The sequence below is a fragment of the Heliangelus exortis genome, chromosome 1 (assembly GCF_036169615.1).
Source record: "Heliangelus exortis chromosome 1, bHelExo1.hap1, whole genome shotgun sequence".
NCBI lineage: Eukaryota > Metazoa > Chordata > Aves > Apodiformes > Trochilidae > Heliangelus > Heliangelus exortis.
Window position 1 is genome coordinate 133,865,166 of NC_092422.1, and position 24,425 is coordinate 133,889,590.

Sequence of the window (24,425 nt, forward strand, 5' to 3'; positions counted from 1 at the left end):
TTGGTATAAAGAATAAAATTGGTTATCTGCTTTGCTGTTCACATGTGAAATCTTATATATTCTGCAGTTTCAGAAGACTTTAATGTGGTTCCCTTTCCTCTGATAAGTGTAGCTGTCCTTGCCGACTTCTGATATTCATTGCATTGCAGATTCCTGTATTTCTGCAAATTATATGAATTTTAGGTTTCCTGCCCCAGAGGTGCTCAGAATAGGGATCAACAGTAGAAAAACTATCAGGTATTAGTTTTTAATTTCCCTCGTGAGTTTTGGCCCAGTGTCATTGCCAGTGTTTTTCCTTCAGCAGTGCAATTTCAAGAGCAAGGCTTGTGACAGACAATCTTTTCAGTCAGATAGGGATACTTATCTCACAGGCTTCTCACTGTTTCCATGTGCAGATGGCCTCCTCATGTTTCTGAGAGTGCTGAGGTACATATTTCTGGGAGACGTAATTTGGAGAACTATCTGTTTCTTTCTGGTTGTAGTGTAATCAGAGCATACACTGGAGTCAAGAGGAAGATGACACTAGATTGGAAATTCACTGTTGTGCGTGTTTATGGTTTTATGGAAAACTTAATGTTCAAGGCATTGTGTTCAACACATTTAGTGCTGAGCGTCATAACCAGTGCCATGATCTAGAAGATTTCTCTTCAGGAAAGAAGATCTAAACCAGGGGAATTACCATAGGGCTGTCAAGAGAGTCTTAAAAATATGTCAACATTATGTTTAGGTTTCCTAACTCTTATTTTCTTTCTTCTACATTTTGTCCATCCAAATCTTCACTATAAGATAGTGTGGGCACTTCCAGGTAGATACACATAATTCATAATAAAGGTAAATTTAATCTTTCAGGAATGCTTCCCAGACAAAGGGGGAGAACCCAAAGAACTGATGCAGAAGATCATAATGTGGCTGTACATTATTAAATCAGTTAATGAGCACTGCTTGTATTACCCCCATCCCCCCAAAAAAGAAAACCAATGCAGTCCAATTTATCTCAGTTCAGAAGAATGAAGATTTGTATTTTAGCCCTTGGAGAAGGTCACATCCCTGCAGCAAAGATATTTGTATTTGAACCTGCTATTTAAGCACTATGAAAGCTTTATAATTAAGCCTTTATGGTGAAAGACAAGATTTCTTATTGCCATCCTTTTGTAATTGATAAAAAAGGACAAATTTTTGTTTGCTGCTTTTATGATGAAGATTTTCTCCACAGCAGAGAGTTTGTTGTTGTTTTTGTTCTTGTTTGTGCTTGTGCGATATGCTTTAAAAAAAAAAAGTTGAGGAAAAAAAAATACTTCTGGTCTCCATCTCCATGTAGGCAGCAATGTAGGGCAGATCTTTAAAAAATCCTTCAATAACAATTGTACTTCTAGAGGACTTACATTGTTTTAATCAATGCTGACACTTCTTGCCTTGTTTGGATGATTTTCCTCTCAAGGTTGTATCTGGAGATGATCTTTCCTTGAAATGCTTTACTGGAGCACCAGAAGATGTTTGGTTCTTGACTTCAGGTTTCATGCTGAATTTCACAATGCTTTCCATCTGACATTTGGAATGGAGAAGAATAAGACTGGGTCTCAAGGATGCAAAATCTGCAGGATACATGCACTAGGATTATAGAAACATTTGATATGGTTCCTATTCCAAAGGTTCTTTACTACTTGCCTGAAGAAATGAAGAGCAATGCTTGTCTTCATTAAAAAGCTGTGGGAGTATATAAAATCATTTACTCTTGATTGATGAGAGATCAGCTGAGGTAGGAAGCCATCCATTGAGCCAAGCCACCACCTTTGCCAAGCTTGGACAGAAATCCATTCTGCAGGAAGTTGTTGCTGAAGCAGTGCTGCATCTGGCTGCTGAGATTCCTAGTTCTGGTTGCTTATGCACATAGAATCTAATAGCTGTGAAGGCTGTGTGTTAATACAGTCCTGAAACAGATTTTTACTGTGGCACTGGGCACCCTAGCTACAAAGCTTGGTCTTGGGCCACAAAATAACAATAGTGGAGTTGATATGGAATACCAGTACATGTTACTGGAGATATTGTGAAGGATTAGGATTGATCCTTACAAGTTCCTTAGGGAGTATGTATGTTTACTGGAAAAAGCTGTTCATGAAGCTATGGGAAAGGATTGTCTTCTTTGGCACAGGTGTCCATGAGCATGTATACCACCTACTGAAGGGTCCTTTTAAGAGGAACAGTGCAGTTCCTAAGGAGACAAAGTGGTGATGTGTTATTCAGGGAAAGTACAAGTTGTGGCCAGTAGTCAGAATGAAGTCAAGGTCCTCCAGTGTCTTTGGGAGAAGGAAAGTTTTGTGTTTGATAGGTTTGGTACTACCTCTTGAAAAATGGATGGAAGAGGAAGGGATGCTGCAAAAGCATTAGAGTAATTGCAGGGGCAAACCACACAGCTGCAAAAGATGTGGTTTGGGTTGGACCCCCAATTTGTATGGAAAGTTTATATCTGCCTTGGGCTATTGCATGCCAGTGTCTATCAGATGAACTTCTGTAGCTGTTTCTTGCTTAGCAGTTTAAGTCTAGAATCTTTCTTTGCTCTTGAGTCAAGAGGGCAGCAGCTTCAATGAGTTTGTAAGGCAGACTGTCTCTGTGTCTGTTGCATCGTCCTAAGACTGGATCCCTAGAAATAGTGAAATTCTGGCAGCATGTTTTCTGAAGCTATTTTTATTTTCATCACAAAACCTTTAACACTGTCTCCCATGGAAGACCTTCAGAAGGTCAAGCAGGTTACAAATCTCACTGATCTGCTGCTTGCATGTTTGTGTGGCCTGGGTTTTCCTCATGAATTAGATTACAGGGTTTGTTTTGTTGAGCTATGCTTTGATAACCTTGATAGCTGTTGTCAAAATTGGATTTATGCTATTAGGAGCACCCAGAAGAAGCAGCTAGTAATGCATGAAGATGCTGTTAAGTGTACATGCATGGTGGAAATGTGTGCAGCTTTTTATGTGATGGTAATACCTCCTAAAAAAAATGGATTGCTTTTCATGATGTGGTAGTTATCACCTCAGTTGAATGCCTACTTGTATGGAAATATATTCTGTGGTGTAGGTTCTATGCTTTCGAAGCCATTTTGGCTGCTTTTGGGAAAGTACATCTCACCAGGGCTCATGAAGCTATTGAAAAGCTATGTGGTCTATCTAGAAGAGGATCTGACCGTTTGGGTATGGTATGGGAGACAAGCCTTTTTAAACTGAATTTTGTCCTGGCTTTTCAGACTCCCAGCAGTATTCTGCTATAGTTTCATACTTCTAATATCAACAAGATATGTGAGTAATATGTAATCTTAAATCGCTGATGTGTGCAAAGATGCATGTAAGGTGGAGATCACATGTCTTGTGTTGCAAATCTTTTCTGCCTCTCGAGGTCTGATGCTTGTTCTTTTTAGATGGTGCCCTGAAATGTGATAAAGGTGCAGCAGTACAAACTCTTTTCAGTATTGTGTTGGAGCAGTGGTTTTTGAAGGTAAACAATAACTACCTGAGATGACCATGGTCAACAGGAGCAGAAATCCTAAAGGATAATACTTATCACCAGTATTTTCTGCACATATTGTTTTTCCTATTTAATTTTTTACTTAGATCTAATATGTGTTTTCTCTTTCCTGTAGCCATTTTTGTCTTTTCATGCTCAGAAATGTATCCTATGGGAGGATACTGAACATGCACTTCATATGCTTGTTCAATGTTATGTTCTGAAATCTACCACAGAAAAATATGCAAGTTTGTGAGAATGTTGAAATTTGAAATGCAAACTTGGCCATGATCAGACAAAAGTCCATGAATAGCTGTAGTCTTTTGAAACAGCATATAAACATTACTCATCCACTTCAATGCAAAGTCATGTGCTTTAGTTTAGGCTGCCTGTAGCATCTGTTTAAATTAGAGTTGATTTTTTTTATATATATATTTTTTTCCTGAAAGTAAAGACAACACTCAAACAGATGTTAGTGCCAGCTCAGCTGTAAAGGCAGTAAGGAACATCTGTAGTATCTTTAAGCACCATGCTGTTTCTTTGGAGGCTATCTAACAGTGTCGTTGGATACACAACATTTTTTTTCACAGTGCAACAGTTTCCAGATATGCTCTGGTAAGAACTCAAAAGAAGGAAAAACCAGGCAGAAGATACATTAATATTAAAAAAGTGGTGGAGAGAAGACTGTACGTAGTAAGGAGGTACAGAACTAGAAAGGCATGACTTCTGGCATATTACAATGAGGACAAGTATGCATTGTGTAGTATTCAGACTGTTAGATATATCTATATTTTAGACATAAACCTATAAACCCATAAAGTTATATTTCCATCATGCTAGAATGGTGAAGTACAGTTAAACTTGTCTTAGATGTTTTAGTACCTATAAGTTAAAGAGGAGGTATCTGAAGCTGAGAACAGAACACTGGGACTTGAGGCATGTTGCTTGAACTTCAAAAAAGAGTAATGAGGTCAACAGGATGGATAACTTTAAACATTGTGAGACACAGCAATAAGTAATTTTTCATGAACAAAGAGAGCAGTCCAGCTGTTCTGAGGAGAGTTCCAAGTTATACCTTTCATTGGCTGTAAGACCTAGAGTCAGAAACTCAAGCGGTAGTTGATACACGTAGGCTGCCCCTGGAGGTATTTGTCAGAGAGACATCAGGTCATGTGGCTATGGGTGGAAAATTTTGGTCTTTCAGCTTCAGATAAAATGTGGCTTTAAGTTTGTGAGAGGTGTGACCTTAGGATCATGTGTTCTGGCCTTTCTCACTATAGCCAATCGTAATGTTACCTCTTTGCTACCATTATTATGATTATTTTTTTCTTTTTCTGTTTTAAAAAAAAGATGAGGACTAAGGAACGTTCTCGGACCTGCCCCAAAAAAGTGATCATGCTCTCTTCTTCCACTCCACCTTCCTCTCCACCATATCCCAGGCAGCAGGTGATTCCCTCTGCATGCTCTGTCCCTCTCTCTTCATTACTATTTGTACAAGTGACTAGATCAGTTACTGGATATCCCATTTACAAATGCACTTCCAATTTTCTTTTTTTCAGATTGTGATAGGGCTTCTTCAGCCTCTTAGATTAGAAAAACAGATTGGCTATATTTCACCATAAATATGATTGTTATGATTATCTGATGCACTGGAGACTCACATTTTACTGTAGGGTAGTTTGTAATTATAAGTAGCCTTTTCCGGTTTTGAGTAGAAGCAAAATAGAAATTAAATGTTTGGAGTAGTGCAGGGAAAGAAAGTGGAACTTTCCTTCAACTCTACTCTCCATTTAAGCAAATGTAAATGAAAATTTGACCTTATATTCCTTATATTTTTATGAAACTCTTTCAGGATTATTTCTGCAAAGTGCCTTTTAAGAGTATTGTAGTAGTCTGCACATATCCAGTGTCTCTGTTTCTTCATGTCCAAGCCTTTGTTTCACAAGAGTTTATGTTCAGTCTGTCTTGAGTTCAAATTTGGAGGCAATGAGAGCTGTTTTGAAAATGGTGTGTAATTGTGCACCCAGATGTTTGTGCACATTTGTTTTCTTTCTAGTTAAGTCTTACTTGAAATCCTTTAATATTTGTGTCTTGTTGTACATGGTCCTCGTGCTTCTTTCAGCTGTATCTTTTTACATTTTTGTTGTTTGCCTACCTCAGTAATAAATTCTACTCCTCCCTGTTCAATCCTGAACTAACCTTGAGGTGATAAAAGTGCAGTTGTAGTTCTATGGACCTCCCATAACTTTAAATAGAAGTTGTACAAATAAATTTCCCCAAAGGTGGAAAATGTTTCTTTGCTGAACACTTGTATGCATATAAACTCTGTAAAGGCATGTTAGATTTTAACAGAATAGACAAGACTTGGTCTTGGACATAAAGTTTGACTTGCCTTATTGCTGTGATTTCTTAGAGCATTGTTACATGTGACATTTAATCTGGTCTAATCACTGTCAGACTCTGGAGCACATTCTCTATAGTCTCTCTGGTGTCTGCATTTGGAAGATGGGTCCGTCCTGCTTACTGATCTGATTTAAAAGTGCCCTAACAAAAAGTTATTTTTCTGGCACACTGTTGATGAGAGAAAAAAATTTTTCCCCAAGCTTGCAGATAGATAAACTATGGTGTGGGATTCATTTTCCATACAGAGAAATTTACTTTCAGTCACTAAGGACCCGTTAACTCTGAGTTTTCCCTCCCTAGCTTCTCCAAGTGTTTGTCCAATGTCTTTTTTGTTGCCTAGTTCAGTCATGAGAGCCAACTACTGCTGGGTCCAAGTGTACTTTGACCATTTTCTATGTTGTGTCCTGTAGGAAACTTTTTTCCATGTCTTCTTGCTCAAACAAATAAAATATTTTAGCTTTCTCTTTTTAACTCTGAAGAATTTTGACCTCCTGTGCTACAGAACAGATCTGTTAGACTTAATTGAGAGGAGTCTTTGGGAGACGTTCTTTTTTCCTTAGGAAAGTTTCTTTTCCTCAAAATAGCTTAGCCCAGGCCTCATAGCAAGTCAGATGGATCTGTGTCCTTGTTACACTGACGTCTTTTAAAACCTATACCTCTGCGCTTCTATTGCATTCAGTCTTGACACTTCTTTTAAACTTTCTATTTCCTTCCTTTGATCTAATACCACAGTATCAATTACAGTGAGTGTCTTACCATCTTCACTGTACTAATTTCATTAAATTGTGGTACTGTATTGTGATTTATTAGCTTAATATGACTATATACGGACTATTTAAAATTTTCCTTACAGTATCCAGGTTGTTATTGCCAGTTTTGGAATATTCTTCTTGGTAAGCTGTTATGTTATCGTTATGGCCTCTTTTCTGTCTGCATTGTAAGAAAAATCAGATGAAGTGTGTTTTGACTACAAAGCTGGTCTGTGGTTGTTAAGCTCATAATTTTTGCCTGCAGAGAAACAGGGAGCCTGGTGCCAGCTATCTTGGGGAGCAGAGTCCCAGACAGGAAAGGGTAAAGAGCATGAACAAATGGCATGGATGCTGATGACACAAGGCTATTGCAGATGTTTGTAATACAGAGAGCAAATGTACTGGGTGGTGAAACACACTTATCCTATTGCTGCTGTTAACACGCTGGAACTGCTGAGAGTCAATTAGCAGTGGTAATTTCTGTGTGATACCCACATAAATGCATAACAAGCCTTCATCATCCGTTTGCTATGTGCTTTTATTTTGCCATAGATCTAGCACTTAAGCGCTTCCCATTCTTCTTTTTCTCTTACACCTCTTTATTGAAGTGTGCTGTGGCTGTAGCAGAACAGGAAGAGTTACGTCCTGCGCTCATTCATGTGAACACGGTTGCATTGTTTCCACTGCTTGCTTTCTGGATGGTTAAACAACTGGCTTTCCATCCTGCCTCCTACAGGCCAAAGTAAAAGGAAAACTGATGAGGCATTATTTAGCACAGGGACTTTGAAGCCATCCTAACAATGTAATATTCAGCAGTCTGTCTGAATGGCTCAGTATTATAGAGAAGCATGAAAAGAAAAGATAGAAACTCAGAAGAATTAGTTAGTTTGAATTCATATTGACAAATAATTAATTTGTCATTAATTTGACATTCCAGTAACAACTACAAATGAATTAAGTCATAAGTGGTAGCCAGCTAAAAAATTGTGGGAACTTTCAGAATGTGTTCTAACAAAAGACTCTTGTGGGGCGAATATTTTATGACAGGCAGTAGAAAATGAAGCATGTGTCTGCAGTAACACAGAAGCCCACAGCTTTATAATAGGCCCTCATTTTAGTGGAAATGATCTAGTAGGAAGGAGTAGGTGGAGCTGGAAGCAGCTGAAAGTAGATAGTATTATTAATGCACATGAATGGGAAAAGAGTTTCTCATAAATTGGGTGCGAACCCAGTTCCATTTTGGAGGACAGTTAGCAATCTGTAGCAGCAGCCTGGCTCATTTGACAGATCAAGCCTGAGGTTTCTTTGTGCACACATTTGTAGTCCATTGTCCATTTACTTTATCGTCTTAAAGACAAATAAAATGAAGGTTGTGTGATATTGCAGATTGTGCTCTTGTCCTGTACAACAGGTCACAAGCCAGAACTGTTTTCCTTGTCACTAAGAATACCACAGAACAGTCTAAGATTGATAAGAGACCAGAACAGCAGAGGTGTGAAATTCTGTGTCTGGGATGTGTTGACATGACATTGCAGAAAGGCGGAGTATGGCAGTGGAGTTGCAGAAGTAAAACCAGTAACTTCCATGATAGTTTTGATGTTTGCTGTGCTTAGTTTTCAGCCAGCTAGTCTTATTAACATGCTCTCTTTGGTAAGTATAGCATTCACTTTTCAAATATCAGTGGAGACCAACTCATTCTTTGAGAACATTACCCTAAAAAATGTGTACATTACCCTAAAAAATGTGCCCAAAATCTGACGAACACAAATATGTGCACATTTAGATATATAGAGGAAACCCTTGGGAATTGAGAACTCTGCTGAAATTAGTTGGCAAATAAACTCCTTTTTTGTGGGCTTGGAGTTTTTTGTTTGGTGGGTTTTTATGGATGGTAATGCCAGAGAGGGAGAGGCCGCACGCTTGTTTGGTTTTGGCTGCATCAGTCCTGGGTAGGAGAGTTGTGAATAATGACTAATACGACTATTTTTTCTTGGCCTTGAGGGTCAAAACTTAGCACTGCATTGTAACAGTAGACATTTGAAATAATTTCTACTTACTGAAAATAGTCTTCACGTGGAAGCTCCTCTTACTGTTCTGCACATGAATTTCCTATCTTCTGTTTGGCATTTGGGTGTCTGTTCCTCTTGGGGCTTTTTTTGCTGGTTTGCTTACTTCCTCCCTCCTTCCTCATCTCACAGAGATCTCCTCGTTTATTTTCTGATGACCAAGTGCCTGAGAATGTTGAGCAAAGGGCATGCCAGCTGGCTACCCTCCTGGAGTCCAGACCTGCAGTGAGGCATCAGGTGACTACAGCACTGCCTATCTGCTGTCCTGTATCAGTGATGGATATGGAGTACTAATGGCACTGGGGGTCAGAGGGATAGACAAATTCACCAACATACAATAACTATGGCTATACAGTCGTGGTTAAAAGGACACAGTGAAGTCTATTTTATTTAGTATTTTTATCCTACTTGCCAGTTCTTACTGTCTCCCTGTTTGATGAATGACAGTGTTTGTTTCTGAAAACATAATATGAACACTAAGGGAAAAAACAGCCTCTAAGCTTCAGAGTACATGCTGAAAACCAGCTGCACTCCATATCAAATCATTTCACAGTGGTTGTTTACCAGTCAATTGCTCGTGAATTTTACTTGCTTCTGAAAGCAAGATCATTCACGTTTTCCAAGCATGATTCCTGGCTCTGAAGTACTAGTTCTGTGTCCATGCTTCCTGTACACTTATTTCCAACAGCAGAGTTGGCAACAGACTCCAGTATATGCTTTTGTTTTGGTTTTGTTATGTGCTTGATTTTCTCTCCAGTGTGTGTCATCTTTGACATATGGTAGAATACCAGTCTGAATAACAGTTTCTTGAGTTTCTAGTTGCTTCCTCTATCTCTGCTTTCAGTTAACATCAACAGCATTTGGGAAACTTGAGAGTGCTTTTGGAAAATGCTGTCTTCATAAGTGATTTTTTAAATTAAGTTACTATTTTGTGTTAGCCAGCCAAAATCAAGCTCTCTTCTTGGGCTGTAGTCTAAAGAGTCCCAGAACTTTTGCTGGTGGGCATTACTTTTCTAAGCCATGTCAAATGGAAATGTGTAACATTTAGGTCACTTTCCATTGCTGTTCTTTTGGGGATGCTGTCTTTGCTGATAATTGTCAGTGAAGCTGTTCTCAAAGAAGGAAGAGTGAACCTCTGGCTGGATTTGAGATAGACTTTGGGGACATAGAAGAAACCATGATATACTGGGTAAGACCACTAATTTAAACATACTAACATCCATTTTTGTAATGGGTGACATAACTGAAGATCTCAGGCATGATCCAAGGACAGCATGTTCACTTAGTTCAAATGATAAAGAAATTAACATCTAGACCAAAGTATCTTGCTCCTACCTCTTGTCTTGCTCTTCAGAACTTTTAAGTTCCTTTTGAGGATTGAAAAGATTGTCAGGATTACAATGTAAAGATAGAAATTATTTTTGAAGGTATATAATTTCTGTGTAATGTGGAATTAAGAATGAGAGAAAATACAGAGGAGAGGGAGAACACAAAGTAATGGAAAGGATAAAGTGGGTAGGGCAGAGAGGAAAAAGAGGAAACAGATGTTGGAACATTGCAGGCAGTAGCAGATTATGATGTGGGATTTAAGGGACAAAACCAATAAAAATAGAGTATTAAGAGACAAAAGTAGCAAAGACATTTTCAGCAAAGAAATTTGATTAAATATTGATGATCTTAAGTACAGGAGATCTGTGCATAAAGTAAATGGTTGAAGTTCTTTAAATTGGGAAAATTGTGAAAGTCAGGCTATTTTGCATCTTGTTCAGTAGATTTAATCTTGAGGTTAGGCACTTCTAAGTGGCTAGAAATAGCTTTTTTTTTTTTGTGGGTCATGCATCTACGTGATGTATATTTTTCAGAAAAATTATCTATTTTTTAACAGAAAACATAATTTTCTTGTAAAGGAGGGTAAAATATTTGAAATTTGCATAATTTTTCTTTCTAGATTATAATTTTTAGGAATGCACAGTTTCTACCAGTTCTGTTTGTCTGATACTGGCTTTTGCCTGTTTATGTGATATATTTCTTGGTGAGTTAGGAATAATGAGCCAGAGAAATAATGAGAGGGGTATGTTGGAAAGCCAGATTTTGGTTACTTATGTAAGGAACCATCTTCAAAAGGATGTAGTTTCTCAGTGAGATGTTTCTAATTTGCTTACAGTAAATTGTAGGTTGGAAATATGCTGCTAGTTACTGGCAACATATGCAAGTTAATTTCTCTTCCATGCCCAAGGAAAGCAGGCTTTTGGTTTATATAGTTAAAATATGGAATAGGTCTTATATGGCCTGAAAAACAATCTTAGTGCCTTGTACAAGTGATACAGAACACTGGGAGATGCTGGAAGAGCAAAGGAAATTGACTTGGGATCTTTGCAGGTGGCTTGGTTGGTTGGGTTTCAGGAGTCCAAATAGTCCTAAATAACCTAAAACCTAACAAAGAGTAAATTTAAGAATAGCTTACTCAGCCTCACTAGGGAGAAAGTGACTGGACATTTTTCTCCACGCTTTTCTCAGAAGTCTTTAATAATTGTTTCTTGATGATGGGCAGAAGGGCTTGAGTTTCTTTTTAATTTCTTCTCCCTCCTCTCTGTAGCTATGTATGATTGCTTTGATTTTTTTAATTTTATTTTTTAGCCTGAGACTGAACCGTCTCGCCGATTCTTTGTTGACCAGTGGGAGCTCTCCCTTAGCCTCCGTTCTTCTAATCGCCCTTCTTCACCTTCATCTGACTCTCTTCGACAGGTAGCATTAGCCTGACCATTGTAAGGTGCACTCTGCTCTGTTTGCTTGCAGCACCTCCCAGTCCCACCAGTCAAGGACACACCACAAGACATGGCCAGGCTTGCAATGCTTCACCTGCAGAAAGCAATGTCTGTGCATATTCATGCACAAGTGAGAAGCCAAAGGCAACCTGTGGCATAGAGGGATTATTGTTGGCCATAAAGCAGTTTGAAACTAGATGTAGTATAACATCTAGTAGTAGTAGTAGATGTAGTATAACATATAATTTGGTATAACCTAAAGCTTGTGGCTCATCTCACTCTCAAATCAGGTTTTTTGAGCACTCATAATCCTTCTGGCTTCACAGTAAGGCTTTCTTGTTATGCTTGCTACTTTTTTTTGAGATCTTGGGCCAAACTATGGATTGTGTTTGTGAATATAACCTTAATGAACTGTGTGAAATACAAAGAACTTTGGCTTTCTGAAAAAACACCGAGAAGGCTTTTGCTCATGGAAGGAAAGATAAAAAGCTTCATTTAAGATCTGGTGTTAGGCCAATGTAATGAATAGGGAAAAAGCAAAACAAATCAGAAACACAGAACCCCAAATCAAAAACTGAAAAACTAAATTTCCTATACCAACTAGTCCAAGGTATTGTGAGTCAAGATCAGCATGATCACTTTTTAAGTATGGAACTTCACATGTGCTGGTGGAAATTTAAAGATTCTGAAGCATCTGCACTTAAAGTTGGATAAAGTTTTGTCAAAACTTGTTCATTGGAAACTTGATTCGACTATTTTCTCCATGGAAAAGCTTCAACTATTTTTTAAGAAAACTTAAAAAGCCTTAGAGCTTTCTGGTCTTTTAGAGGAAAATGGAAAACTCTTGACCAAATTTTTATGGTTGCTGGTTAAAGATGAGTGTTGAGTGAAAGGAAGAAATATTTTCCCATGGGCACCATTTTAAATATACTATTTGACAAGTATGGTGTATGACATTGAAAGGCAACTCTGGACGTATATGTGTGCACACATTAGCTGAGGAGGGGGAATGTGGAACCTGCAAAACTTTAAAAAAAATTTTATTACTTCTTGCATATATAAATTCTGTGAGTGCTCTGCATTTTGGGGGTGAAACCAGCAGACAGGTAGAAGTTCTTTCTGGGTAGAAGTCAAGCCTCATTGCTGCAGTGGCACAGGCTTAAGGAATTAGGACCTCAGTGACAGCAGTGCTAATCTCTGGTAGCTGAGCACTCCATTTAAAACAATCTTTTCCCCCAAAGTGCCACCCATTCTGGGGTGAATTTCAGGTTTTGTAATGCTTCTTGCTGTTCTAGTGTCTGAACATGCAAAGGTCTTAAACATTCCTAAAATGCTAATAACCAGACGTATGAAATTTATAGTTAGTTGTGTGAAATAACTGGTGTGCTTCTAACAAGTTCTATGTGCGTAAAGGAGGTTTTGAGAAACAGCTTTAGTCCTTCAGAATATTGGTATCCTTGGTATTGTACGTTTGCCAGAAGCTGGAGTTGTCTCTCTGATGATCCTTCATTTGCTGAGGAGATTCCAGCTAGAAACATTTATAATGCTGCTTAAGCCTGGAAAAGGAAAATTGCTTGGTGTGCTCCTTGCTCCTGCATCAAATACATGGTGTTTGCAGTGTGATTGAGATCACAGGGATGTAACCTGTAATTTTCTTAACCATGTAGTTATTGCCATCAGTATTAACTACTTCCTGTGAAAAATGCTTCCTCCACTTCTGCAGTGACTGAACTTGGCTTGCAGACAATCAATCTAAGGTAGCAGCCAACCTGCGTAGGTATATTGTAGTAAATACTAAGGTATCCAAAGTTATGAAGTCAATCAGTCCCCATTGAGAAAAGCCTAGGACATAAAAAAAAAAGCCTAGACATAAAAGCCTTGTTCACAGTTGATCAAGATGTTCCAGATGTGTGCAGGTATGGCTTCAATGCATTGGATGAGGCTCTTGCATCTCTTTTCATGTAAACCTCTGTGTATTTTTAGCAATGGAACAATTTGTATTTTGAACCATTGTAAGCTCCTTACTTAAGGATTTCTCTCTGCACTCTGGTCTGTAAATGAATTCTTTCCAGCTTCTAGGCACATAAATACACTGTTGTAATCACTAGCAGTTGCATTAGATTATGTTACATGTCTTCTAAAAGATCTTAGTTTCTGATGCTGACTTGACCTGGAACCTAAAATCTTAAACTACATTTGACCTCATCTTTGAGAAGCATCTGTGTTCAGGTTTCCAGGTACAAAAATATCCCACAAGCAAAAATAAGATTTGCTTTCTTCATCATCATAGTATGTTTAGAGCACTTAAAAATTGCAAAATGCAAGCCTCTTTTCCATTGTTACCGTTTATCCTCCACTGTATGAGTGATTTCTGATGACACTAGCTTTGCTATTACTACTTGTCACCTAATTTTGTCCACTGTCTTGGCATGATTTGACCTCTTTGCACCTTTTCACCACTTAACCTATTATCATTTTAGTAAATTTTTTAATTTGGGTTTTTTTTTTTCCTTTTCTCATCGCCCTATTGTTTTATTCCATTCATCTGGTAGAAGTATATAAAGATGTACACAGGCGGAGTGAGCTCATTGGCTGAGCAGATAGCCAATCAGCTTCAAAGGAAAGAGCAACCCAAAACCCTTCTAGACAAGAAGGAACTGGTAAGCCCATGTTCAGAAGGTGATGCGTGTTTGTGATTAGATGTGCAAGTAGATACAAAGTATTGTGAGTGTCTAGTTGTTCCGCTGATGGAATCTGACACAACTTCATGAAAGACTTAATTTCTCTTTCTCCATCTGCCCTCAAATCTTGTCCTAATTTTCCTGGCAAAATGTTGCAATCTAATCTCAGCCTCTGAGAGTTGTGCAGAAACATTTGAGAAAATGCTTGTCATATTTATGAAGATGTGCTTGATCCACTGGGGATACTTTTGCATTACTGTTTTGTGGAAGAGATACTTATTTTGATAATGTAGGTCTAACAATTGCTGTTAGAGGGCTTTCCAATGGTTTTGGCTTTCCATCATATGCCTCCTTCAGCCATTTATTTCAAGGTCATCATTAATAGTACTGGTGTCCACTCTCCCATCCAGAGCATATTTTACTGACATATGTAGGCATCGCATCCTAGGACCTTCTTCCCTGGACAATAAGGTTAGTTTTTGGTGTCCTGGTTAAACCTGTGGACTGTGTCTGTGAACTGTAGCATCTGTGTGTGAAAAACTGTGGCATCCAGGTACTCCAGTCTCTGCATAAATGAAGAGAAAATATGACCAGGCGATCTTGGTGAGTCTGGACACAAACAAACGTATCTATGCCTATTTCTATCTAGGGCTCGCTCAAAAAGGAGTTCCCCCAAAACCTGGGAGGCAGTGATGTCTGCTACTTCTGCCGCAAGCGAGTCTATGTGATGGAAAGGCTGAGTGCTGAAGGCAAATTCTTCCACCGCAGCTGCTTCAAGTGTGAATACTGTGCAACAACTCTGCGCTTGTCATCTTATGCCTATGATATTGAAGATGGTAAGAGAAATTGCCTTCTGTTAGAATTCTCTTTACAGTCCTGGAAGTTGGTCTAGTGATTTTTTCCTTGCTCTTGGCTTAAAAATTATTTGGTGAGCTAGGGAAGAGAGCAACTTCTATTCCAAAGACAGGGTCTCTCAAACTGCAGAAGCTATGTGGATTTCCTTTGGCCAGGTAATGCTGACAGAAAAACAATTGAGCTGCTAGGAATTAATTTAACATAATAACAGCTGCTAGACTGCAAAGAAACAAGTAGTGGTTGGGGGGCTTTAGAAGGATTTGGAAGCTGAGTTTGAAGGCTAGACCCTTAACTCATATTTCAGTATAGTACTGTCAAATGAGGAAACTCCTTAGTTCTTCTACTAAAGAGAAAATAGCACACTGGAGACAAATGCAGTCAGCATTTTCCTCTTAAAGACATGGCAGTTGTCCAACTCTGTATGGTTGGTTTTTTTTTAGATATATTAAAATAGAAACTTTAAAATCAGGGGCTGGGATAATAGTTTATTACAGACTTAAGTTCTATTTATATACCAAAAAATGGAGCATTGAAGTCAAGTTGAGGTAAGTCAATATTTAATATTTCTATGTGTATATATATATATATATATATATATGGAGAGAGAGAGTGTTGCTGTCATTACTCAAGATTCAATAATGACTATTTCTTTATCTGATAAACATGATTACAAAGCTTGCTGATGACTCAGTTATCAGAATCTGACATACAAAGAATTAAGTGAAGCTTCAGATATACCTAACAAATCAAAGAAACTAGACAATATAGCAGCAGATGAAACTCAGTTTATCAACAAAATATATTGAAAGCACTAGTTTGAAATCACACATGACTTGTGAAAACTAATATTGTAAAAGTAGTAATGTGTTGTGTTCTTAGCTTGAGCAGTGACTGACAGAAATTTCACATTTTCTAAAGAAAAAATATGAGAAATACTTCAGATAAAGCTTTATTTATATCAGGATGTGTGCCTTTATTTTCTTTCAAAGCTGCCATGTAACTTTACTCTTACCTCAACAGGAAAATAAGTGCAAAATGATGTAAAGCTAGTGAAAGGCTAGGTGGAAAGGATTCTATTCCAGACCTGATGTTGTAGAAATCAAAATAAAAAGAAAAAAAGTGCTAGAACAGATAGTTTTCCCCAGTTTGTAGAAGAGTATAAGTTGGAGTAGAAGAGGAAATAAAAATTATAAACTGATATGCTACAGGGTGAAACTCCAGAATTACTGCAGATAGCTATTACATGCATGTAGCTAGGAAGAATCAGTTTGCATATTCTGGGTAGAATAACTGCCATGGAAACACATTTAGACTAAAGAGGCAGAAAGAAACAATATTATGTATTGATGATGCCTTATATAATGACCTTAAATAATGGACTTGCTTGGTCACCAAGAGTTGAGGAAGCTTAGAATCATCAAACTGGTCTTCCAGTAAGGAATAGAAAACCCATTCTTACTTGACTAAAAGGTCAGTGAGCTGGCATGTGAGCTTAAAGGGGACAGTGATAATTTTGAAATTGCCATCTAAAAGTAAAAGCTTAATCAATAATCAAAACTGTAGGGAAAGCATTTTTTGAGCTCTGCTGTTATTTTGAACATTGACAAGTAACTGAATATCTGATTATATGATTAGCAATAACAATGGAGCTCTTCTGTCAGCTGTATGGGCTGAAACAGTTTTTGCCATCAGATTTTGTTATTCCTACTGCCAGCAAGATTCTGTGTGCATTTGTGGCCAGATAGTTCTCAATGAACACAGAGCTCAGAGTTTCAGTACACTTAAAACATTGATTTTGAAATTATATTGCATGCCTAATAGTTGTATGTTATGTGAGGCAGATACTACCATCTTACCTAGTAGCTGTGAAAGTTTAGTTTGTATTTCATTCTGGGTTTTCTTTGAAAAAAAACAAACCAAAGCTATGCAGGCATTGTTGCTGTTTGGACTGCTGAGTGTTCTGCAGTCTGTCTGGTTTTAGGCTTGAAAGTCTGAGAACTTCTATGTAGGAGCATTTCTGTTGTTGTTGTCTTCAGGCAATTTGAAAGAGCAATTTTTGGAAAGAGTATAAATTTTAAAAATGTTTATTTAAGCAGAGATTTCTCAAAGATAGGGTTTATCACTTTTCCATCATAAAGCATTTTGCAAATACCAGCCCAGAGAAACTAGAGGAAGGGGCAAAGGTCAGAGTATAATTTTGAAATGTATTAGCAAAGTTGTAGGTATAAGATAGCAGCAGGGGATGCTATGGGCTGCATGTACCAAGCAGGATACACTTACAGCTGTACACCAGAAGATAATTATGTGCTGTCCATTTGCTGCTGTTATTATTGTTAGTTGTATAATAGTGCTAGTAGTGCTGCTTTGGCTTCCGGTCAGTGTTCAGACAGCAGTGAAAACCTGTGTAGGCTTCTGGGGTGTTACTAAACCAATAATATCACAAAAGATCTTATGTGAAAATTAATCATTGCTTGATGGGACTTTCCACAAGTAGCAACTGTGTATTTTCAGAGGTGGTTCTTTGGGAGTTAACACTGTTCTTTCCCACTTTCCTCTGCTGGTTGCATTCATTCTTGCTTTTTCCAAAAGTGCTTCTGCCAGCTTTTCATGTGATGATTTCTTTGTTCCTCACACACAGCCACATTGTTAGCATGTGATACCACACAAGCCTCAGAGATTTGCTTTGGTGTTTGATGGGATTTTCAGCTGAATGGCTGTCAGGCACCCAATGGAAAGGAGGCTAGCTAGGAGGGGGAGAGGAGGGCTGGAGTGAAAACTTCAGATAGTGTTTTCCTCCATGTATAGTGAATAAACTAGATGGAGCAACAGGAATGGTACCAGAAAAGAAGTTGCAGTGAAATGGACATTTATATTGTGCTGAACTGTTGTGTTCTCATTGCTGACCATCTTTCGTGTTTTATCTGCAGGTAAATTCTACTGTAAGCCACACTACTGTTACCGACTCTCTAGTTATGCTCAAAGGAAAAGGCCAGCAGTGGGTCCTCTGTCAGGAAAGGTAACTTATAATTTTCATCTAACATGTCATGTTAATAGGTTTTGTTTCTTAGCATTAAAAAAGTAAACATGCTGGGGTTTTTTTTCAGAAAGTATAAAAATTCAGGGTTCATTAGGTTGCTTTTTTATGTCATGACATCTTGCAGTTCTATAAATTTTATTTTAAAGCACTTTCATTAATTACAAATTCTCTTTTCATGGTTCTTAAAAAATAATGTACTGTCCCATTCAGAACAGGATTTTTATTCTTTTCTTGTCAGCTGAAGTACTTATTTGGTCCATGCAGACTAAATGCATTATGTTACCTGGTTGGTTTTGCTTAGTTTCTCCATGTTTTTTGTTAAGATAAAACAGATTAGTTTCATTTCCATTTAAACAGGAATTTTTAACCCACTTGCATAGGCTATGCATAGGCTATGGAGAAGACCTGCCTTAATTTCTGAAGCTTTTCATTCTGCTAATGGAAATCTGTGTGGAAAGAAAGGCTATCCCTTTTCCTATGCTGTCTTGTTATTAGTATTTGTGCTTTAAATATAGGCTCCAGACCAACTGTGTAATACAGAAAAGTCCCCCACCTTTTGTCATGGTAATTCAAGGCACTTGTCTCCTCAACATTCTTTTGCATACTCTGAGCAAACTACATGGTAGAATCTTAACAAGCTCTGTTAAATGTGTATGCTACAAGCTGCCCTTTCCCTTTAAATTACATTCTCCTTTGTGGTAGCGGTGGTGGTAGTCTTTCTGCGTGTTTCCTGGTTTTATTAGTACAAGCTGAAGCTGTACTTCTTTTTGGAATTGTAAGAAATCCATCCCAATATTTGTCCCATACTTCCTGCCAAAAAGACTAAAAATGGTGCTTGTTTTATTTCCCAGATGAGCAGGTTTCAAGAATTTTACTGCCTAGTTAAGACCTTGCCTTATATGATGATAAAGGGATAACTTAATTGTAAGAAGGGAGATGTCTTTGTAGCTCAACATCTTCAGTACATACAACCTCATACAGTAAAAAACAGCCAACCAACCAAGGTGTATTGTTGAGGCATTTTCAATTCTTATATGAATTCAATTTCCCTCACACTCTTGCAGGACTCCAAAGGACCTCTGCAGGACGCCATGGCAAGTGATGGAAGTGGACGGGCAAATACCATCTCCGCCTCAGCAGAGAGGGCCCCAGGTAGCTCCGCTTCCTTCTTTAGCAGGGTGGTGCAGTACTCTCTCGGCCTCTTTGACAGAGTTAGGCTGGTAAGCCAGCGCCTGCAAAGCACAGTTTCCTCGATTGGGCATCAGATAGCCCAGAACCCTTTGGACTCCTTTTTTATGTGTCAGCTGATGGCTTTTGGGGTTCCCTTTCTCTACGTCCAGTCAGAGGTTCTTGTGCAGATCCTAGGGGAATTCTGTGGGCAGCCTGCTGACCAGTAATAATTAATGTGACCTAACTTCGAGCTATATCATTCATGTGATTTTGAGGTGTTGTGTGAATTTAGTGCATTATGTGGAAGTCTCCGTATATTAATTTGCGCTGTGGCTTTGGGGCCTTAGATGTTCTTGGTCCTTTCAGGGACATTATCTGAAAGAATTCCAGGAAAACAGATGCTCAGTTGAGGGTCTCCTCTGAGTGCGCCCAGATAAAGAGCACTGATCTGTAATGTATGCAACTCAGTGAAGTTAAAATTTTTTCTGATGCACTGGAATAACTCACACTGGATTTCTGTGTTTGCCTGCATTCTGGGTGTGGTTTCTTGTTCTCCCAAGCTTCTCTTAATTTATCTGGTACTTGAATGGGAAAGATCTCATTATTTCTGGATTGTATCTCCTTTGGAATTCTGGGTGTCTCTGACAGTTAACGGGAATGAGATTGCTTAAAACCCTTTGAATTTTGTGGTGCTGGCAGGTCATGGTGCTCTTCCCTCACTGCCAGAATCTGTGCTGCTCTTAGCCATCGCTTTGGGAACGGGGTTGTGAATGTGTGTCTTGCTGTGAAGTAGTTTTGCCTTTTAACTTGAAATTCTAATTCCCTCTAATATGGGAGAAGTGTCCGTGCTACAAATGCTCGTTTGCCGTGCCCCTAAGTGCTCACTTAATGATGTCAGAAAACAGGAGGTTTGATTCCCACTATTTGTTCCAGAACGATATAGATGAACTAAATCTCATTTGCTTTTAGAGAGAGAACATACTTAAAAAACATTTTGAGAAAAGAATGTTTTCAAAATGCTAGTGAAAAGATCTTAAAAAGCAGGCAAATAAAAACCATGGGTTTGTTTGACTTCATATGTTATTTTTACAAACATTTCTAAGACTAACTGAAAGCGGTCCAACAGAAATTTATTCTTAGTGTGTGCAGCTGATTGTTGAAGTTTAGTTACTTTAATGGTTTCTTCATTTGTTTGTGTGGAATTTCCATACAGCAGGAGGAACAAAGGGGAAAGAGAAGAGATATAGAAGAACGACATTTGCCAGAATGCTGTGGACAGATAGGATAACTACAACATTTTTTGAGCAACTGCATAGATTCAAACTTGCTTTATCTAAAAGTGAAGAGTTTTGAGGAGTTTTTAGCTGGAGCAGAGTCTTTAAGATAAATGGAAAAGATATTTCTTGCAGCATTGGGCATCTGATGTGAGAGTAAGGTCTTTTACGTGAGGGTATGGGTTGTGAGAAGTGGAAGAAGAGTCAACTAGTTTATCAAAGCAATTGATGGCAGAAAGTTTCTTTCCTCTGATGTAGTCCTTCCAACTGATCAAATGAAATTGCTCACTTTTCTAAATGAGCATTCAGTAAATAGCATCTAATTGAACATTAAGACGAACAAGCAATAGACCATGGTTTGGTAGAAACATCTATAAATCAGATGTTTCCATCTCTCCTTAGGGAGGGATGGCACAATCCTGTGGCAGAACTGTAAGAGTAAACAGAGGAGTAAAACAAAATAGATACCATTTTGTCAAATGGCAAAACTTGAAATCTAGGGCTCCTTTTGTTTGCTTTCTGCTGTTCTAGAGCAGCATATAAATGTAGCATTTTTAAAGCTTTTGGACTATAAAAGCTTTGCCTTGTGCAGTGCTGCAGGTACAATAGAACATACTCAGCTTACCTGGGTCTAGCTAGGTCATCTTTAAGGTAGTGTATTGTGGTTCATTCTTGTGTGTGCATGAGAAGAGTACTTTTAATGATTGAACAGATTGAACAGGGCCTCTGCCATTATCCCCCTTGCTGCTAGAAAATGCCATTAGTGGCTGAGATTGCATTTTCTTTGTGAAACGGATTCCGAGTATATCTTAAAATTGCTTCCTTAAAAATGGTTAAGAAGTGGGAGAAGGCTCAGTACAATGTACTTTAAAAGCAATCCACAGTGTCATTAAAGGAAGGTCAGCTCTCTGTTAGTGTAGCAGTCATGTCCTGTAGGTACCTACTTTTAGCTCCTGTTCTTGCTGGGTAGGTAGGTCAGGAAACCTGTGATGCTATACCAGTTATGTAGGGTTTGAAAAAAAACTAAACTGTACCAAACCCTTTTGAATTACCAAGCTTGATGGTACAGTGGAAGAATGGGGTATTCCCAAATAATCAAAAAGAGTCTGTAAGATTACATGTCAGTATAACTCCTGACTTTTAACTATCTGTGTGTACATTTTTGAAATTTAATAAATGGTCTGAGCTACAAGATGTTCTGCTTTCTCTGTGGAGTAAACAAATACCTTGAGCAAAAACCTGTCTAAAATGAGATAGAGCTAGAGCTCTCTTTCCAAGGTTCCACTTCACTGATCCAGTAGTCTAATCAGGTCATGTATCTGAAAATGTTGACCACTTCAGGCAAGTGCCACCAAATGAAATTTGGCAATAGCAATTTCAGACCCTGCGGTCTCAGCCAGTTTCAGTAGTGAGGTGGACCTTGTGTGGAGTGCAAGTTGCTTCTAAAATTATTAAGTAAAATAATAATAATTTTTAAAAAGTAAATTACACAGGTTTGATATTTGATGAAGATGTGAAGATAGCTTGGAAGGCAAAAGGAACAGGTGCATCCAAAATACCAGTTAAATATACAAATCAAAATCCCCACTCTTCTTTAATTTTATACCTCTGAGCTAAATTTATCCCTGAGTTGGTAAAGTGTGTGGTCACTGAGCTTTATGGTGACTCATGCAAGGCCTGCTTTTTAGTTGCCATGGAATCCCAAGTGGATTTAAATTGCATGGGTTATACCCCTATACTCACTGCCTATTTTGCTGTGCAACCCAATCTGAAACCCTTTTTTAGCCGGCTTGATGCTTAAAATACATTCAACCACGTAATATTCAGAAGGTTTGGTCAGCTGAGGTCACAATTTGGTCAGATTCGTCACAAGCACTTTTGTTGTGTCACTAAACTGACTGGCATGTATTAACTTTGCTAAAGATGTCGGTCCATCACTGGGTGGCTGCAGTCTTGGCTGACATTTGATATGCTTTGTCTGTCTCTTGTATCAGAACAATGATGGTTGCAGGGCACAATCTGTGATAAACAAGATGAGGGGTTTTTTAGCTGTCAACTAGCATCAACCTTCCTGGCAAAGATCATGCCTGGTTTGCCAGAGAGCTGGCATAGCATCTTGTGTGGTGGTTTCAAGGAATGTTCCCCCAGGAGACAGTGGTCAGTCTGGCTCTTGCCATATAGATCAGCACTCCAGTCTGGGAAGTGGCAACAAGCTTTTGACTGATGGATGCCATTCTCTCTGGGGAAGGGAAGTTGGGGAAAGCTGTTACTGTGCTTTTGGTCCTGCTGAACTGTGGCATGCTTGTTGTGGATTCTGTAACCCTTCTCTGTACCCTCTCTGCCTGTTTTTCTCTTATCTTCTGCATTTGCCTTTGTGCCAAAATTGCTGCTATTGCAGAAAAAAAAAAGCCAGCTACAAAAAATTTTGCTTTTCAACTGTCTCTCCCTTTGATAATCTGTAACTGCTGTGTCTTGAATTTTTAAAATATTATTTACAATTATTTATATGATTTTAATGTGCTTTTAATGCAAATGCTGTTTTTCTGTTTGTTCTAAAGGTCTGTAAGAAATTTCTGAACTTTCAGCTCTTTCTTGACAGATGGACTTGGAACAGTCTTTACCCCTTTCAGCTTCATGAGAATGCTCCTTGCAATGACTTTAGTCAGTGATGTTTTGTTGTAAGATGCTTCCCATTTGAGACTTGCATTCTTACAGCAATACATTTCTGTCCCTATTGGCAATAGGAAGGTTGCAAAGGAAAGGCCTGGTAGGGAAACTGATACTTCAAAATGGACAGCAATAAAAGGCAAGTCATGATATCCTTACAATTGTCACTTGACCTGTGAAAGATTTAGAAAGCCCAAATACAAGCTATAATATGCAAACCTCAAAAATGCAATAAAGAAGCAGAGGTGCTAGGTCTCCTGCTTTTTAAATGACAAAAAAATATATAGTGTATATGATATAGGTATGCAATATGAAAAGTTTAAAATCCTCCTGTGTATGTGCCTTAAGTGTTTTCAGGGAGCAATTGTTCTGAGCAAAGCCCTTCATAGTAGACTCTTAAATATGTAATCTGTTGTATATAGCAAGCAAAGCTGGACTTCACATGAGAAAGTTCTTTTGCTGACTTGGAGAGTTAGAGAAGGGTGGCTTGCTTCCTCTGAATGGCATGCCCTTTACAGTAAATTATCTGAGCCACATTTGCAGAAAGATCTTAATGGTCTGTACAATTTTAATGAATCTTTATGAATGCATCTGATATTATTTGCACACAATTCTAGTTCTATATCTAATGCAGTAGGAATGTATTTTATATATATTTCTATATATAAATAAGCTTCTTGTTCATAAGCATTTCCTCTTTTTAATTCTGCATACATTGAACATGCCTTACTTGTGAAAGCGATTCAGCTCAAAGCAATACTATTTGCTTGTGCTAATAAACATATCTTCATTTAATCTTCCATTTGGTCACTTCTTTTCATTATTATGCATGGGGTTTTTTGTTCTTATTTCAATTTGGTCTATTTAAACATTAAGTTGCAGAAGATAGCAGAAAACTAATTTTTATATTATTTTGGGTTTTGTGCCTTCATTTTAAACCACTGAACAATTTGCAAATACATCCATACACCATCATCCCTCCAAAGAAAAAAGTAAAAAAAAACCAAAAAAAGAAATACCTCCATATTGGGAGGAAGGATAATTCCTCTACTACTGTGCCTTGAACATTGTTATGTTTGTAAGATCCATGGTGGTGTATTTTGCAAGACATGGCACATGATACTAGACCCTTTTATGGGGTTTCATACCATTACAAAGAGACCTGATGCACAATTTATTTATCTCTGCTAGAACATTTAAAATATAAACTTATTAAGAATGAGACCCTGTATTTTTGGAACCTGGGGAGAGTGTGTGGGTTGCCTG

The 24,425-nt window shown here is 38.2% G+C and overlaps 1 protein-coding gene across 11 annotated transcripts in view; it reads left to right on the plus strand.

The window, feature by feature from the left end:
• Positions 1-24,425, plus strand: part of MICAL3 (microtubule associated monooxygenase, calponin and LIM domain containing 3) — a 156,057-nt gene that overhangs the window by 70,185 nt on the left and 61,447 nt on the right. For 6 of the 11 annotated variants that reach the window (XM_071767317.1, XM_071767327.1, XM_071767353.1 and 3 more), the window contains exons 18-25: positions 4,843-4,938; positions 6,910-6,966; positions 8,843-8,947; positions 11,348-11,455; positions 14,028-14,135; positions 14,806-14,992; positions 17,939-18,027; positions 19,113-19,200. In XM_071767317.1, coding sequence (XP_071623418.1) covers positions 4,843-4,938; positions 6,910-6,966; positions 8,843-8,947; positions 11,348-11,455; positions 14,028-14,135; positions 14,806-14,992; positions 17,939-18,027; positions 19,113-19,200 — 838 coding nt within the window. Of the gene's footprint in view, positions 1-4,842; positions 4,939-5,438; positions 5,500-6,909; positions 6,967-8,842; positions 8,954-9,758; positions 9,831-11,347; positions 11,456-14,027; positions 14,136-14,805; positions 14,993-17,938; positions 18,028-19,112; positions 19,201-24,425 lie in introns of those variants that run through there. The other 5 variants (XM_071767392.1, XM_071767375.1, XM_071767400.1 and 2 more) reach the window with 5 other exon arrangements.